Source organism: Meles meles, chromosome 14, assembly GCF_922984935.1.
Source record: "Meles meles chromosome 14, mMelMel3.1 paternal haplotype, whole genome shotgun sequence".
In the NCBI taxonomy this organism is placed as follows: Eukaryota; Metazoa; Chordata; class Mammalia; order Carnivora; family Mustelidae; genus Meles; species Meles meles.
In genome coordinates, this window is record NC_060079.1 from 10,463,272 (window position 1) to 10,481,930 (window position 18,659).

The following is an 18,659-nucleotide window of genomic DNA, read 5'->3' on the forward strand; positions in this document are numbered from 1 at the left end:
ACAAAGTTCTCTATTTGGCTGAAGCATTAGCCAGTTGATTATGTTATTAATATTTTAATACCCCTGGGTTTTTTTTTGTCTATCTGTTAAGTTCTGAAAGAGGTTTATTAAACTCTACCATCATAATTATGTGTGTGTGTGTGTGTGTGTTGATTTGTGTGTGATTCAAACCAAGTTCTGTATTGCTAGGTTTTCTTGCATTTTGGCATTCAGTAATATTATTTGGCATATGAAAGTTTATTAAGATTATTATTATTTTGTGGAGTTCACCTTTTATTTTTACAGAATGTTCCTCTTTTTCACACTTCATGTTTTAGCCTGAACTTTTCTTTACCTCATGCTAATATTTTCACTCATTTTTGTTTTCACTTAGGCCGATCAAAAATCCTAAAAACACTGTAGTACCTAGATCCTTGCTCTAAACTAGGGGGGTTTGAGTAGACTTGTGCCAAAGACAACGTTCCTTGCTTCAAGGAGCTTCATTTTAATTTTACTAATGGCATATCCTAGTAAGATTCTTGTTTTAATATATATATATTTTTCAGCAAGTCTCCTGATATAAAGCTCTTCATCAGAGTATCAACTAGAAAATCTGCACAACAAATATTTAATCTTTGCAATAGTAAAATAAATGATTAATATAGCACTATTAGATGTAAAATTATAACAATTTCTAAAATAAAAATAAATACATATAAAAATTTAATTAAAAATTTAGTGTAATTACTTATAAAAATTTAATATAACTAAAAATATAATGAAAATTATAATAATGGGCATATTACACATGGGAATGTTGAAATGAGTTTTTGGAGTAGGGGGTGCCTAAGCAACAGAAATGGTAGCAGTGAGCTTTGCTAAACTGAAGCTACTTCTATAAGGCGGGTGGTAGCTGTATAGATGATAACAGTGATTTCGCTGCCTTCGGCTCAGGTCATGATCTCAGGGTCCTGGATCGAGTCCCACATCGGGCTCTCTGCTCGGCAGGGAGCCTGCTTCCCTCTCTCTCTCTCTGCCTGCCTGTTTACTTGTGATCTCTCTCTGTCAAAAAAAAAAAAAAAAATCAGGGTTATTTCCAAGGTACAACTAATGTTAAAATCATGTTTGCCTTCACACAGGAATAGAACGAGAGTCTTGGAGTTCTTTGAAAACTTGTAAAGGCGGGTAGCAAATGGCTTTTTTTTTTTTTTTTTTTTTTTTTTTTTTGCAAATGGCTTTTATTACCACGAAGACTTAAAATCTGTAGACTACATACGAGTATGTAAGTACAATGATGCTGATGAAAGACTACCTCTTCTAAGGAGGGTCACAGATACACTACAATTTTTTTTCAACATATCAATTGTTTTTTGTTTTTAAGTAGGCTCCACACCCAGCATGGAGCCCAGCTTAGGGCTTGAACTCGTTACCTTGAAATCAAGACCTTAGCTGAGATCAGAGTTGGAGGCTTGACTGACTGAGCCATCAGGGCAGGTGTCCCACCATATCAGTTATTTCTAACTGCCACAGACTTTTGTTTTAAGTGCACCAGAAATTTGTCAAAACAACATTAACACTAGGAAGTTGCTAATAATCTTATAAAGAATTATAGAGCAGAACTTAGAACTTACAGCATAAGAGGGCACACAATTTTGCAACTATAGAAGAAATAGATATAAATGCAGTCAGTTTCATTTCTGGGACCCAAAAATAGTCGAAAAACTTATCTACATGTAGTTTTCATGTTAGTTGTCTTGATGAAGAATGTTTTAAACTCAGGCTACTATCACTAACTACTCAGAAAATGTGAAGTTTCCCCTATTACTGGCATTCAATACAAATTAACATCAGCTTTAGCTTTTAGCAATCTGCTACTGGGGGAATGTTGCTAGAGGCCACACAGACAAAATATTATTCTCACACTATATTCCAAAGCAAATATGATTTATGGATTATTTGCAGTTTTGGGTATAGTCTTCATAGCATGAAAATGACTTGGAGTTGTCTGAAGATTTGTTTTTAGTAAAGGATCCTCAAGAATGAATCTTTCCTAAAGAGACAGCCCTCTTACGGAGGAGGCAGTTGCCTACAAAATACTTTGGAGGAGATATAAAATGTGTGAAAAATAAGATCCTAGGATATTTTTCAAAAAGCAATCACATTAGACTATAAAATCAAATGAACACATTCCCTGTAGAATACTTATTATAATTACATGGGAACATTATACACTTACATACTTATAATTTTGCCGTTGTTTTAGGAAATTATTTTCGGCATCAGCTTTTAAGCCACACAAGAATATTCATTTTATTTATATCGACATCATTATTTTAAATAAAAAATGACATGGCCCTGTTCAGTTATTTTTATCATTTATCACACCTGGCTCTGATAACTTTGGGTCGTCTCCAAAAATCTGGTCTTCCCTTAAAGAACAAAGATTTGCTACCATGATAATATTTTAGAAATGTGATTAGGGTGCATAAGTAAATCTCAAAAACATGGTATAACTCAGAACAAGCCTTGTTTTTACCAAGGTGACAAGTTCGGAAGTAATGTTCATTTAGATTATCAGGTGAAGGAGAAAAAAACAATCTCATTATTTCATCATACCTCACAGTTCGTCCATCCAGAAATGGGAATATTGCGCATTTGTAAATACGACCATTAAAGCACATGTAAATAATTTTGGAAGTTACCTCCCTTCGTATTAGTATGTAATTATGGGCTTCAAAACCTCAGACTTGCTTGAGGGCTATCTTAATTGAGTATCCAATGGAATGAAGTATGAATTTGGTGCATTTTAATGAAGGGTAAGGAGGGACAATATTAATCTCAAGGTGAACTAAAGGCACCAGTAAGAAAATCCAGAATGAGAGGACACAAACCCTACTGAAATGGTTATAGATTAGGAGAAAGATGATAAAATACAAGATTTTACAGAGTCTAAGCGGACTATTTTGGGGCAAGTTATAGAACCTTAGAGATCTTTTTAAAGTCTCAGGCTCCCAATATTAAAAATAACATTCGCCTTTTAAATGTTTCACAGGATAGTTGGGAGGAGAGATGAAAACTATGCCTGACTGCTTCTGTAAGCTGTGAAAAGCTGTGGAATTTAAGGCATCATTACAGTAACTGTCAATGTCATCATCATATAAGAAGAAAAATGTATGAAGAAGAGTGCTAGAAGAAGTAATGTTCAAGGCAATAAGATATAAAGTTGTGAGAAGTAAAATGCCTTCTACACAGAAAGGTGGTTAAAATTATTTTGGAAATAGAAACTTTGTTCACTTAGTGGCAGAGAGATCATTCAATCCTCAAGACAGCCCCATAAAGTAGGTATCACTTCCATTTTAAAAATTAAACTGAAGCTAAGAGAGGTTAAGAGACTTGCTAAAAGCCACATGGGTCTAAAGTAGTAAAAACCAGGTTTCAAATCACTTATTTTAATTTCAAATCCAGTGCACTTTTGTGTCTCATAAACATTAACATTTTGTGTTCACCACACAAGCTTAAGCTTCAGAGGATGTCCTATGCATTGTATTAAGTTTTAATACATTAATGACTTGAAATGCATTTTACAGTATTTCTGCAAGACCTACCATGTGGGCAGCACTGAATGGCAGAGGTAGAGGCAAAAAGAGGAGGAAGAAAAAAACAAAGGGGTGACTGCAAGCTGTGTGGGAAGTGCTACAAAAATGGTTATTACTGTTGAATATTAAAGAAGAAGAATAAAGTGGCTGAAAAGTAGCTAATAAATTTACTAATGAATATCAGCAGTGGCCCTGGTTAAAAAGAAATACTTTAACAAAGCAAGGGCAATTAAAAAAAAACAAACAAACAAAAAACAAAGCCAAGCAAAACAACAAAACAAAGCAAGGGCAATGTCTGATTATTCTTGATTAAGGGATGAATGGAGATGAAGAGACTGGTTATGAAAGGATGATTCAAATAAATTGCCTGTGAAGAGAAGTTAGGACAAAAGAAGGAAACCAATGGAGAGTGAGGATTTTCTTTCTTTAAAATCAAATTTTAATTGCTGAAGCAGGCATATATACTTCTTGTAAAATCTGAAACATCACAGATAAAGCTAAAATCCCCTTTCACCACTGCTCCTGATCTCCATCCTGATAGCAATGTAATATTTATGGTTCGTCCTTTCTGTGCATATTTATATGTATCATTGTAGGAAATACATTTTATTTTAGATAAAAGGTACCACATCCCATATTTACCTGTTTTGTGATTTTGTTTCCATTCAGTAACACCTCTTGGTGTGTAATGGCACACATAGGTCTAGCTCTATATTTATGAACATTTAGGTTATTTCCGATTTCACTTTTATCAACAATGTCTCAAATGAACATTGTGATGCATGCCTCCTTGAGCACAAAAGGGTTTTTCTAAGGGAGATACCAAGAGTGGCATTGTTGGGTCTTGGGCATGGATATTGGAAAATTTTACAAATCTTCCCAAATTGCCCTCCAAAGTGGCCGTATTAGTTAGCCCTCCTACCAGCACTGTTTCCTTCTGGTATTTTTAAAAACAAAAACAGAAACATTTTTGTTTCCGATTACAAAAGGCTCACAATAGAAAGGAATGGATGCCTTACATATTATTGCAGTGTGAGACTTTACATATTCACATTCTAGGAGAGTCAGAAAAGATGCTGGATGGAGAACACTAGAGCCCTGAGGAAATGTTAAGAAGTATGGAGCATGAATGAATGGATCAGTCCTAGATGGGAAGAAGAGGCTCCTGTTCTAAGGACATAGGCGGTGTTTTCTTTTTATGTCCACATAAAGTAGAAAGCAAGGTAGAAGGGTTGGAATGGCAGGGTTTGGGGGACTGAAGAATGCAGACACATTTTAAAATAGGTTATACCAGGACAATGAGAAGGCAGGTGACTGGGCCAGTGTTCCTCAAAGTGTGTTTGAGGAACACTGACTCCGTAAGATGAGTTAAAAAAAAAAAAGTTTAAAAATTATGGTAAATTCTGCTTATTAAACCCTGCTTTTGGAGAATTACAACTTATCAACATATTCAAGGATCTGAAAAAGACAAAGTGTTTAACTTGGCATTTCCCAAACTTTCTCAACAATAGAACCTTTTCCTTTCTGTAAAAGCAGTTAATACACTGTTCAACCAGTCATCTGTGAAATATACTTTGGGAAACACTGAACTAGAAATATATTTTGGCAAATGTATAATGGAAAGAGCACTAGTTCAGTGACTTTGGGAAATTTGAAGAAATAGGCAACAAATGAGCATCCAGCTTGTCTTCACAAAATTACTTTATTTGAAAATAAAATGAAACCAAAAATACACAGAACAATTTAACAAACATCCATGTACTAACTTCTTAGAATTAAAAGGTTAAGATTAAATTATAATAAATTTTTAACGCTTATTTTTCTATTACAGAAATAATATATGTTCATGACACAAATTTGGGAAGAAAAGGAAAGAGGAAAAAACTACTGTCATTTTACCACCTTAGTAAAACCACTGTTGATGTTTTGAGGCAGTTACTTTTTGTTATTTTTATTAGGTTTTGTATTATTTACATCATTACAATAACACAGCATATACAATTTTGTATCATGTTAAGTATTTATAGTATTGTAAGCACTACTGTATATTGTCATGGCTGCCTTTTTTAATGGCTGCATAATATTCCAAGTGGATAGTTGACTAACCATTCTCCTTGGTTTTAGAATTTACACTGTTCGCAACTTTCTTTTTTGGCTTTCACATGAAATATTGCAGTGATTACAGGGGAGCATAAAACTCCTTATTTACAGTTATTTTCTTAGGACATATTTGCAAGTAGGATAGTTTAAAGGTAACATACATTTTAAAGGGTTTCGAAAAAATATTGCCTATTTGCTTTGGGGGGGGCACAGGGAAAGGCTGTATCATCAGTAATATATTAAAGTGCCTATTTGTGGGGTGCCTGGGTGGCTCAGTTGGTTAAGTGTCTGCCTTCGGCTTGGGTCACGATCCCGGGGGTCGTGGGATCCAGTCCAGCATTGGGTTCCTTGCTCAGTGGGTAGCCTGCTTCTCCCTCTGCCTGCAGCTCCCCCTGCTTGTGCTCTAACAGATAAATAAATAAAATCTTAAAAAAAAAAAAAAATAAAGTGCCTGTTTGCTCTGTTTCCCTCCAATTTAATCCAGGTTTCATTTTGTTAGCACTGGTCCATTTTGTTCCAGCTGATGGACATACACAAATCCTAATGTCATTAATTGCATTATCTAGCCCCACTGGTTTTACAACACATTACAGATCTGCTAAACATGTTATATTTTTCTCCATCTAGGCAGCGAATAACATTTTTTCATAAAATGTTGAGAACAGAGTCCCAAGGAAGATAGTAAAGACCATATTGACATGTATCAATTTAGCAATACTCTTTGGATATTGCTTAAGGGGTTCCAATGGCAGCTTTATCAACATTTTGATTATGACTAATCAAAGATACTTAGGTCACCTAACTATAGCATATTAGTCTATTTTTCTCCATTTTGTTCACAATGATTTAATAGAAAACTCTGTCAAATGGGGTACTGAGGGGTGATTTCTCTTTGGCATTTCCCCTCATGATTCCCAGGCTGTATTTTACACATTATTGTGTATCAGAGCCTAGCACAGAACTTGCTTGATACATAGCACACAGATTCTCAATAACAGTTTATTTGAATGATATGCTTAATTTGGCATGAATTTAATGAACCTCTGTTGTCCACCATAGATACCACTTTCCTTTCTAATCCATTAATAAACATACATGTTCATTTAGGAATGGCAAATGTATAATGGAAAGAGCACTTAGAAAAAAAAAAGATTTTATTTATTTATTTGAGAGAGAGAGAGCCTGCAAAAGGAGAAGCAGAGAACAGACTTGGTGCTGATGTCCCTGAGGTCATGACCTGAGTCAAAATCAAGTTTGTTGCTTAACTGACTGAGCCACCCAGGGTACCAGCTTCAACCAAGAGCACATTTTATAATTAGAATTCCCTGTAAATTGGCTTTGCAACCTATAAGCTGGTAACTCTGTGTAAATCCAGACCCTATTCAGTTTGTTTGTCTACAAAATGGTGAAAACCCATCTTTCTTACTTTCCTCATAGGGTTCTTACAAGAATTAAAATGTTTTTCTCCAAAAGGAAATCTGATCATGTCCTTACTTGGACATGATCAAGTAAAACCTTGTAATAACTTCCTTTTCTTTTTTTTCTTAAGATTTTATTTATTTATTTGACAGAGGGAGAGACAGTGAGAGAGGAAACACAAGCAGGGGCAGTGTGAGAGGGAGAAGCAGGCCTCCTCCCACTGAGGAGGGAGAGGGAGGTGGGACTCAATCCCAGCATCCTGGGAACATGACCTGAGCTGAAGGCAGATGCTCAACAACTGAGCCACCCAGGCACCCCCGGTAATAACTTTCTATTGCCCTCAAGAAAGAGTTAAATCCTGGGGTGCCTGGGTGGCTCAGTGGGTTAAGCTTCTGCCTTCTGGTGGGGTTCGGGTTCGGGTTAGGGGTCCTGGGATCAAGCCAAGCATGGGACTCTCTGCTCAGCGGGGAGCCTGCTCCCCCCTCTCTCGTCTCCCCCTCGCCCCCCCGCCTGTTTGTAATCTCTCTGTCAAATAAATAAATAAAATCTTTTTTTTTTTTAAAAAGAAAGAGTTAAATCCTTTAACAGGCCATACAGAGACTTTTGTGATCACTATTCTAACAATGAAAGCTCTCTTTCACTGCAAGGCCTTTTGCACAAGCTGTGTGCTTCGTCTGTAAAGCCATTTTCTGCACCCTTCTATGCTGATTACTACTGGCAGCAATTCTACTAATAGTAGTAGCTAAAATCTGAATTCTTACTAAGCACAGGACACTTTACATACAGTAGTTTGTACTTTATCAAGTAGATACTATTATCTGTTTTACAGATAAGGCACAGAGAGGTGAAGCAACTTACCCAGAGAAACACAGCTATTAAGCCTTAGCTCACTGTCTGAATTCAAAGCGGATGTTCTCAACTTCTGCTATTATGTTATCGACTTTCTCCAGAAAGTCTAACATCTCTAATATTCTCTAATAGCCAATGTGTTAAGATTAGCACTTAAGGCACTGCCTTATTATCGCTGTGTACTTTTTGGGGGGCTCTGCAACCAGAGGGATAAACAATTCATTTGAACTCAGACAAGACTGCATCTAGTTTACTTTTGTTTCTCCAGGTCGTAGCAGTTCCTGCTACACATAATGGGCATTCATAAATATTTGCTGACTAAATAAATACACTAAAGTGTTTTTATTTTTATTTTTATTTTTTTAAATTTTATTTATTTATTTGACAGATAGAGATCACAAGTAGGGAGAGAGGCAGGCGTAGAGAGAGAGAGAGAGGAGGAGGAGGAAGCAGGCCCCCTGCCAAGCAGAGAGCCTGATGCGGGGCTCGATCCCAGGATCCTGGGATCATGACCTGAGCGAAAGGCAGAGGCTTAACCCACTGAGCCACCCAGGCGCCCCTAAAGTGTTTTTAAACAAAAGACAGAAGACAATGTTATTTTTAAGGAACATCACCAGGCTTACCAGTTTGTGATGTATGGGATCCACTTTCCCCCCTTTTTGCAGTGTAGTACACTTGCTTATATCCGTTCTTCTGTGATCTCTTCTGTTTGCCACAATTCCTTAAATACTGTCGACATATATTCCCCCTTCACAGCTGTGATACTGCCTTCTGAGAAAATCTTTTACAGAGGAGAGAAACGAAAATGTTAAAATTACTTTTCCCTTCATAGCAAGGGAAAAAAATTTTTTTTTTAAATATAGCGCAGCAAAACAGAGATCGCTGAGGGAAAAGCTATCTTTTTAAAAATGAGTTTCAAATCAAGACTAGGCTGATTGGAGAAAAGCAATCTAGCACATTTATAAATGAAAAGTTCTGAGGCTGCCTAGGCAGCGTTGTCCCCAGGTGGCACATTATTTTTCATAATATTTTACTGAGGCCTTTCAGTAATATAAATAGAGAAAACAGGTGCTGCACTGAGCAGGGGGTTTGTCCAAATCAACCTTTTTTTGGCTCCGTTTTTTGATGGAAGGCCCAGAACTTAAGGTAATCAGTCCTGCAGCTCTCATCACCTTCAAGGAGAAGGAAAAAGAGGAAGGTAGTGAGAAAAGAGGTAGGGGAAGTGTGGCAAACAGATGAAACTATTCTCTAAATAGAGCGAGGGCGATTAAGCTCCTTGCTAAGGTGCGGCCCCTCAAACTGACCGTTTACATTGTTAATTTTGTCTTTTCAATTCAAAAAGGACGCCTGGCTTTATAAGTACGGGGATATACAAAAAAGGAAGCTATTCATCTCCTGAGAACTTCACCACCCTAACCAGCGTCCGGGAAAGCCACCGCGGACACCCCATCCATCCGCCGACCCCCTCGCGGATGCCCCGGGGGCCGGACGCCTGGCGAGGCATCCCCTCGCGCTCCCGCTACCCACAAGCCACCGCGCCTCGGCGCGCCTGCGCAGCGGCGACGGCCCTCTCAGGAAGAGGAAAATGGAATAAACAACTCGGAGGAACCAGAGCGCGAGAGAGCGAGTGGAGGCAGAATTTAAAAATAAACCGGCTCTCCACCCTCCCAGCCCGCTCGCCGCTGCCGCTCCCCTTTCCCTAGCCCGCGCCCTCGAAGGCCCCGTCTGGGCCCGCGAGTCCACCCCGTCGTCCCGCGCGGCCCCTTTAAGAAAAGAGAACGAGAGAGTGAGTGAGAGAGAATCCCAACTCTCCCCCTCCCCTCCCCTCCCTCCTACCCCCTCCTCCCTCCCCTCTCCCCTCCCCCCCCTCTCCCCGGGCGGCTCCGGCTCCCGCAGCGGGACAGACCCACCCGCCCAGGCTTTTATCCAGCACCGGCAGCGTCTTCCTTCCCTCCCCGGTCTATGGTGGCGGCGGCGGTGGAGGCTCCTCCGGCGGCAGCGGAAGACGAGGCTGCGGCGTTGCCATGAACAGTGGCGGCGGCCTCCCGCCCCCCTCGGCCGCCGCCTCCCCTTCCTCCTCCTCGCTGGCGGCGGCAGTGGCGGTGGTGGCCCCGCCGGGGGTCGGGGGTGTCCCCGGCGGGGCGGCGGCGGGAGTGAAGCTGAAGTACTGCCGCTACTACGCTAAGGATAAGACTTGCTTCTACGGGGAGGAGTGTCAGTTCCTGCATGAGGACCCGGCCGCCGGAGCTGCCCCGGGCCTCGGCCTCCATAGCAACAGCGTCCCCCTGGCTCTGGCGGGCGCGCCCGTGGCCGCCTTTCCGCCCGGAGCAGTCCCGGGCGGGGGAGCCGGGCCGCCTCCGGGGCCCAAGAAGCCGGACCTAGGGGGTCCGGGTGCGGGAGCCGCAGCCGGAGGAGGAGGAGGCAGCAGCGGGGTACTCGATGGACCGCGGCTGGCAAGTAAGTGTGGTCCGGGCAGGGAGGGCCGCCCTGGCCTGGGGTCGGCGGCGGAGCGAGGGCCTGGGGCCGAAGGGGGCCCGGATGAGGCCCTGCAACGAGCTTTGCCCGCGGCCCCCCCCCCCCCCCTTCACCTCCCTAGGCGGTCTGAGAGGCCTAGGCCGGGCCTGAGCCCTCCTTCCTTCTTCCTGCTTCCCCTCCTCACAGCCCTAGGCGAGCCGGGGAGCGAGGGGAGGCTGGGTTCCCCGGTACGTGGGTGGGTGGACTGGGGTGCTGTGAGTGGGGGTGGGGAGGAAGGGGGATGGGCTGTGGCGTGCGGTGTGTGAGAAAGGGGGTGTCGTTTCCGGGGGGTGTGGAAAGGGGCTGGGTTTGCAGGCACATGTGTTTTGCGTGCCCGTGTGGAGTGGTGTCTGCGGAGTGTTGAGGTTCCCTAGTGGGTGTGTGTGGGTAGGGGGCGGGAGGTGATGGGCGGGCTTAAAGGCTTCCCCCAGTAAGTTGAAAGAAGGAAAAAGTTTGTGTAAGCCTTATGGGAGAAAGATTTTCCAGGCAGGAAATGCTTTCTAAGGATTAGGAGTGAAGGGACAGCAGCTCTTATATTATGTTTAGGTTTAGTCGAGAGTTTAGAGTAGGAATTTATGAAGACTTGCATTTCAACGTAGTCTTCCTGAAGCCAACATAAGTTTGCGGGTGTCAGTAGGGATCCTGACTAATATAACTTGGTATCAAGCAGACTCTTAGCATGGAGCTTTGAAAACGTGTCCTGGGCAGCGTTCATTTGTGGGCAACTGAGCACTAGAGTTCGAGTATCTTAAGGCTGTTGGTATTTTTTTACTTTTTCTCTTATCATTATCTGTTGCCTTTCAACTTTTTAGTTTTCAGTGAGTGGAGGTTACAATCAGTGTAAATGCAATCTATTTAACAGAAGCGGAGCAGGTGGCAGGTTTTTCTTTTTTGTTTCTCAGTATATTGACTACTTCTTTCTTGATTTCTTTCTTACTTTTTAAAAAGTATATTGACTATTTCTAAACCAAAAGGGGGAAAAGCTTACTTTCTTGGGCATTCTAAACAGTTTGTAGATCTTAAAATAATTTGATAGGCAACTTAATTTGGACGTTAATACATTTTTGCTTTTTTGTTGTTGTTTTTTTAAGCAGTCACTTGCTTTTTGAGGATTATTTAGTGTTTTCCTAGAGACTTGCTTTTTTATTTTTTTTTTAAAGATTTTATTTATTTATTTGACAGAGATCACAAGTAGGCAGAGAGGCAGGCAGAGAGAGAGAGAGAGAAGGAAGCAGGGTCCCCTCTGAGCAGAGAGCCCGATGCAGGGCTTGGTCCCAGGACCCTGAGATCATGACCTGAGCCGAAGGCAGAGTCTTAACCCACTGAGCCACCCAGACGCCCCAGAGGTTTGCTTTTTTAAAAAAAGATTGCTGTGATGGACTTGACTTTAATGCCCATGTATTTGGCTAGATTGATGTGCTCAGAAGGTTAATTTGTAACTAAAAGTGTTTTGTAAAAAATGGTTACTTTATTGGTGGAAATTTATCACCTTCGAGTAGCAACTTTGCATTTTCAAGGTAAACTTTTGTTGGCTGTGTGAGTTGTGGCTCAAAGTAATTTGACCAGTGTTCGAACCTGGGACCAATGGGAACCAGGTCAGTAGCTTTGTTACATACAAAAAGGCATGTTCAAAAATGCTGGCATCCGATTTAATATGTTATTTTTCTATGATATTCTAATACACAGGAGCAGTAGATTTGGGACGTGAAAGATAAGACAGGATATTGTAAACAGGTGAAGATAGGAGGTCAAAAAAAGATACTGGCAATGGCTCAAAGGTAGGATCATTCCATACCTCAACAAAAGAAAGTAATCGGGATATAGGATCTTGAGAGAACAGGTAACTACTGCAAAAGAAGGCCTTTTAAAATTTAGTAGTTAGCCATTTAACAGGTATTTGATTAAATAGTTATGTATTTAGGTTCTGTAGGGCTTGCTTTAACTTGCCTGGGTGAAGCCTGAGGCTCGTCTTTTCTGCTGTAGACTTGGTAACTGAATAGTATACAGATTCTGATTCCTTTAGACGAGAGCAGATTGCTTCATATCAGTGAGTGGCAAGTAAAGTTGCTCAGGAATCAGGAAAAGAGGACTGTGTTGGTAATTTAATGGCTGCTTAGAACTTTTACACTTAAATGTTTAATTTTTTGTTTACTTTCTACCTTTTACTGGATTCTTTGCTGTATCTTTGGAAAGAGGCTTGATTTGTTAAGTGCATGAGGTAATTTAATGAGGCAACACATCTTAAGAGCTGCTATCAGGAGAAATTTAAATTTTGTTAGTTGCTGCCTTGATCATCTTAGCATCATGGTTTTATTTTGTTTTTATTTTTTCTTTAAAGGTAAGATTGTATAGTGCTTCCTTAGCTGAGAGGTCACAAACTAATCTGCTCTGATAAGCTAGATTTGCCTGCAGAAATGTTTTGTTTGGGCTTCATGGAATCTTCTGTGTGTGCATGTGTGTGTTAAAAGTTTTTATTGAGGTATACATACCCAGCTAAAGTATACAAATCATAAGTTTTTGGAATTTTCACAAGATGAACACATAGTTTATCATCAGTACTCTGATCAAGAAGCAGGACCTAATCAGTACCCCCCAAAAGTCCTGCTCTTGTCCCCTTCCAGCCAGTACCCTTTCCTAGATGTGACTTTTGATTTCTAACACCACATTCTGACACAGTAGATTCATTTTTCACTTTTTTTGAACTTCATAGGAATGGACTTCTTTCTTTAAATCTATCTGTGACATCCAGTCCTGTGATGTAGAAACAGCATCTGTAGTCTCATTTCTGTAAGTGTTAACATTGTATGGATATACCACATTTTATTTTCCCATTTTACAGGTGGGCAGTGGAATGTTTCCAATTTTTGTTATTAAAAATGTTTCGAACATGGTTTTTGATGAACAAGTCTATGCGTTTCTCTGTTGGATCATCTAGGAGTTGAATTGCAGGGTCATAATAAGGTATGCATATGTTCAGATTTAGTAGATGATTTCTGAAGTGGTTTTACCATATTTACATCCCCTGTGGCAATGTGTGAATTCCAGTTGCTCTGCCTTCACACCGGTATTTGGCATTAGCTGTCTTACAGTTTTAGCCATTTTGGTGGCTCACATTTTATGGGTGGATTGTAGTTAGTTAACAACATTAAAAAATCAAAAGCTGTAGAAGTAGATTTCAGACTTCCTTTGAAGGGCAGCTCTTACTCTTATTGGAATTAGGATCATTGCGGCAAGACTCTCAGTTTTGCCTTACTTTCTGACTTAGGTGACTTGTGTATCTGGCTACTTTTGGCATTTCAGTTTTTGACCCTTCCTTTCTACTTCACATTTGCAGAATTTCTTCGTTAGTGTTTCAGATCATGTTAAAACTTAAGAGGTAAATGCAAAAGAAAATTTTAACCTTATTTTGCATTGGAAAACTGAAACACAAAGACTTTTTCTTCTTAATATACTTAGTTGCAGTGATGTTTCGGCATTGTGAAGGAACCGTACTTTAATTTGTTGCTTACCTTTTATGTATACAGAGTATTATATTTTCTTAGTCCAGCTCTCCAGCCCTTCTGCTCACCTGGCAGTATAGTAGTAAACATGTTCTGGGATTCAGGATTGTTGTTTGGGAAATAACAGTTTTTGTTTTTCAAAGAAGAATTTAAAAAAAATACTTTAAAGAAGTATTTAAGTTTTTTAAGAGAGAGAACCGGTGGAACTGGTGGTAGGGGGTTTGGGGGGACAGTGGGAGAAGAGGCAGGGGGAGAAGTAGACGTTTAAGCAGGCTCCACATCCAGCATGGAACCTGAAGGGGGCCTCCATCTCACAACCCTGAGATCCTGACCTAAGCCAAAAATCACGAGTCACGTACTTAATCAGCTGAGCCACTCAGGCACCCCTGAAGATGTATTTAAGGTTTTGACATTTCATATTTCTGTTGGACTTAGGATCTTCTGAGGCTTAAATATTGTTTGATTTGGGTTCAGCTGAATTACTGATTCTTGACATTTTAATAATGTAATTCTAATTTTCAGTTAGCTAGACTTCTAATCTTTAAGGTGCTCAATTTTCAGCAGTTAAACTTTATATGCCGATGTTTATATTTTATGTACATTATTTGAAATCTAGTGGATTTGTTTATCAAAAACATGTATTTTTCAGTTCAGTTAGTTTAGCAGTGAAGGCTTTGATGTAAGACACATCTGTAATGGAATCCTGGCTTTCTTATTAGTTTGGGATCTTGTGTAAAGTTTGAAACTTTAAGCCTCAGTTTTTCTTATTTTAAAAATGGGGGTAACAGTAGCACTGACTTCAGTTATGATAGGGTTGCATGGGATAGTACCAGTGCATTGCTCAGCCCATAGTGAGGTTTTAGTTGTAGTTGGTGCTCTTAATCAGTATTATTAATAATAAATTGGTAAGTTGTGTATTTTCTTCCCTCCAATTTTTGAGAATATACTTTTAAGACCAGTGAAATACTTAGATTATGGAATTGTGTGTGGTTGTCTATCCAAATAGAAGAGAACAATGGATAAATTTAAGTTCATTTACTTTGGATTTTATAGTGTGTGTGGCAAACTGCATTTAAGTCAGGATTACACTTACCTGGAATTACAGAATTACACTATTAGCTAACAGGAAAGTGAGGAGCGGGAGTTTGTCGTTAGGATAGCTGGCATAGGTTTAAACATTTTTATTGGACAGTGTACATAGTGGATAACAAAGACTTTATAATACCATTCATTTCACTCATTTTATATTGTGCTTGCAAGGTGGCAAGCTTTGACCAAAGTAGGTATAAGGAATATAACATAGAATAAAACGAAATTCTGCCCTAATGGAGTTTCTATTCTAGAGGAGAATACAAATACAGGTATAAGATAATATTAAGCCTTGATAAGTTTTATGAGGAATATTCAAAAAGGGATGTATTATCATAAGTTGAGGTAAGATTCAGTTAATGAGTAAAAGTGCATAAAAGTGCACTTTCTTTCCATAGAGTGCATTTGAAATAGCTATTTAGGAAGATAAATGGTTGCCAAAACCAAAATATCTTTATATTTTTGCCCTTTTATAGGATTTTTCACTTTTTATTTTTATTTATTTATTTTTAAAGATTTATTTTTTTGACAGATAGAGATTACAAGTAGGCAGAGAGGCAGGCAGAGAGAGAGAGAGGAGGAAGCAGGCTCCCAGCCAAGCAGAGAGCCCGATGTGGGGCTCGATCCCAGGACCCTGGGATCATGACCTGAGCCGAATGCAGAGGCTTTAACCCGCTGAGCCACCCAGGCGCCCCGATTTTTCACTTTTTAAAAGATTTTGTCAGAGAGAGAGAGAGAACAAAATCAGGGGTGGGGGAGTAGGAGAAGGAGAAGCTGGCTCCCAGTTGAGCAAGGAGCCCAATGCGGTATTGCATCCCAGGACCCTAGGATCATGACCTGAGCAGAAGGCAGACACTTAACTGAGCCACCCAGGTGTCCCAGATTTTTCACTTTTGAAATGAACCTTCTATTTTGAGATGTTTGTTGAGGTACATGCAGTTGTAAGAAATGATATACAGAGAACTTGTTGTTCCACCATTCATTTTCCTCCGACAGTAACATATTTCATAACTGTAGTGCAGTATTAAAACCAGCATTGATTGATACAGCCCACTTATCATATTCATCTTTTTGTAATCTGATTTGTACTCCCTGTGCCCATACGTGTGCATTTAGTTCTGTGGGATTTCTCACAAGTACGTTGGTGTACATGCCCGCACAGTCAAGACAGAACAGTTTATCACCCTCTAGTTGCCCTTTTGTAATCCCCCTCCCCTTCCTCCCTCCCCAAGCTTGGCAACTACTAATTTGCTCTCCATTTCTATAACTTTGTCATTTCAAGAATGTTTAAGTGGACTCATATAGCATGAACTCTTTTGGGATTAGTCTCCCTCCGCCCATGCAGAGCATAATTCTCTCAAGATTCAGCCAAGTTGTGTGTATCAAGAGTTCATTTGTATATATTGCTGAATTTTTCTCTGTTTTTTAACTTGGGAAATTTATATTTATTACAGAGCAGCATTTTTTGGTTTGCTTTTCTGTAGGCATATCTACTTTGTGTGCAAAGTTATGAACATTTACAGTAACCCAGAGATAATATTTTAAAGATTTGTGCTAGGAGCATTTATTTACAGACTTGAATATTTATTTATATATTTTAGGGTTGATTTTCACTTAATCTTTTTTTTTTTAGTTATGAAATTCAAACTTTTTTTGTAAAAATTTCCATTGGCACAGCAGTATATAATATAAAGTCAAAGTAGACCAATCTTATCTTATTACTTGGGGTTGATAGTTATTAATATAACACTTTTGCGCTCCTAAAAACTCTACCTCCAAATACAATTACGTTGAGGGTTAGGGCTTCAGTATATGAATTTTGAGAGAAGTGTGTGCATGCACACACACTTAAGTTTTGTAGCAGTATTTCTCACCCTTTTCCCTTATTAACTTACTTTATATCCTGTTTATAAAACAGTTTAGTTTGAGATTATATAAGTGGAATATGATAAAATACTTGTTTTGTGTACTGTTTTCAGATGGCTTTTAGAAAGCCAGTATATTCAAGTATTTGTGTCTTCTACAGGTATACAAGAATTACTCCTGTACTGGCGGCTCAGAGATTTTGATTTTTAGTGCTCTTGCAAAATCACTCTGTGATCTTAAGCTAGTTGTTTAGTCCACATGGAAATAATGTTTATCTGTAAAATGGGAGAATGGGGATAGAGTACACGTTGTCCAAGATGCTTTTAGCTCTAAAATGCTGTTTTCTAAATGTTCATGTTCTAGAAAACAAATTACTTCATGTTTGATCTTTAGATCCTCTTCCCCTCCTAGCAACTTAAAACACAGACTGTTCAGCAGTTTAACATCCAGTACAGGGAAGGGCATGTTGATCTTGCTAATCTTGGCTGGGTTAATTGGTATGTAGATAACAATCCTCTTCCATAAAAAAGCTTTCCCTTTTTTGATGTATGTTTTGTTATCTATTTTTACTTTAAAAAAATAAAGTTATTTTTTTCTTTTTAAAGTAAACTCCACACCCATCCTGGGGCTTGAACTCAACCACTCTGAGATCAAGAGTCTTGTGCTCCACTGGCTGAGCCAACCAGGTGTCCCGTTCCTATTTTTCTAAAGCGAGTTTTTAATTACATTTTTATTATAAAAATTCCAGCTTAAAAAAAATGGGAAACAGTGTCTTGTTTTTGGAACTAAAAATGTAATACATGCACAGGTTAAAAATTTAAATAGCACAAAAGGGTACTCAATGAAAATAGTCTCCCTCTTTATTTAGTTGCCTGATTCCTTTCCAAAAGATAATCACTCTTTCTAATTTATAATGTGTGCATTCAGAAATACTCTTTGCCTATACAATCATTTATATGTTTTATATTTCCCTGTCTCTACCATCTACTGACACATATACATGTACACACACACACGGAAGCACTTTGAATTTTCTCACTGAATTTCATATTTTGTGGTTTGTTCCACATTCATACATAGAAATCTACCTCGCTCTTTTTAAAGGCTGCATAATATTCCACTGTATACTGTATTATTCTTTTTAATGGATAGCTAGGTTATAGTCTTATTACAAATAATGGCACTAAGCTGTTGTATCTTAATGCATTATGTACATTTATACATAAACTCATGCAAAATATATGTACATATATTAAGCATATAGAATCTTCAGTAATTTGGTAATTTCGTTCAGACTTGGTACATTAAGAAAAAATTACATGGACAGCTACCATATGATCTCACTTATATGTGGAGTCTAAAAAAATCCCTGAGCTCATAGATTCAGGGAACCGATGGGTAGTTTCTGGAGGTGGGGAGTGGAGGGATGTGAGAAATGAATGAAGATGGTCAAAAGGTACAAACTTCCAGTTATAAGTAAATCTTGAGTATGTAATGTATAGCAAGGTGGCTATAGTTAACAATACTGTATTGTGTATATGGAAGTTGCTAAGAGAGTAGATCTTGAAAGTTCTTAATGTAAGAAAAAAAATGGTAACTGTGTAGTGACTGATGTTAAACTTAACGTGGTAATCATTTTGTGGTATGTGCATAAATCCAGTCATTATTTTGTACACCTAAAACTAATACAATATTCCGTGCCAATTATAGCTCGATAAAAAAATCTGTATTTTACACATTATTAGCC

General features: G+C 39.1%; 1 protein-coding gene and 1 long non-coding RNA gene across 7 annotated transcripts in view; one reads left to right on the plus strand and one right to left on the minus strand.

The window, feature by feature from the left end:
* Window positions 1–5,281: 5,281 nt before the first annotated feature.
* On the minus strand, window positions 5,282–9,384 carry LOC123956012. 2 transcript variants are annotated; one of them, XR_006821490.1, is made up of 3 exons: window positions 9,248–9,384; window positions 8,567–8,724; window positions 5,282–6,078 (listed from the first exon to the last, which is right to left on the minus strand). It is a non-coding gene; the product is annotated as an uncharacterized LOC123956012 (long non-coding RNA). The 2 variants fall into 2 exon arrangements; XR_006821491.1 differs by having other exon boundaries at window positions 9,047–9,292.
* Window positions 9,385–9,480: 96 nt separating this feature from the next.
* The window catches only part of PAN3 (poly(A) specific ribonuclease subunit PAN3), a 132,924-nt gene continuing 123,745 nt past the window's right edge, over window positions 9,481–18,659 (plus strand). For 2 of the 5 annotated variants that reach the window (XR_006821488.1, XM_046028243.1), the window contains exon 1: window positions 9,489–10,400. Coding sequence is in view for 3 of the 5 variants with exons in the window: in XM_046028243.1 (XP_045884199.1) it covers window positions 9,968–10,400 (433 nt within the window). In the remaining 2 variants the exon portion in view is untranslated. Of the gene's footprint in view, window positions 10,401–18,659 lie in introns of all 5 variants that reach the window. The other 3 variants (XR_006821489.1, XM_046028244.1, XM_046028245.1) reach the window with 3 other exon arrangements.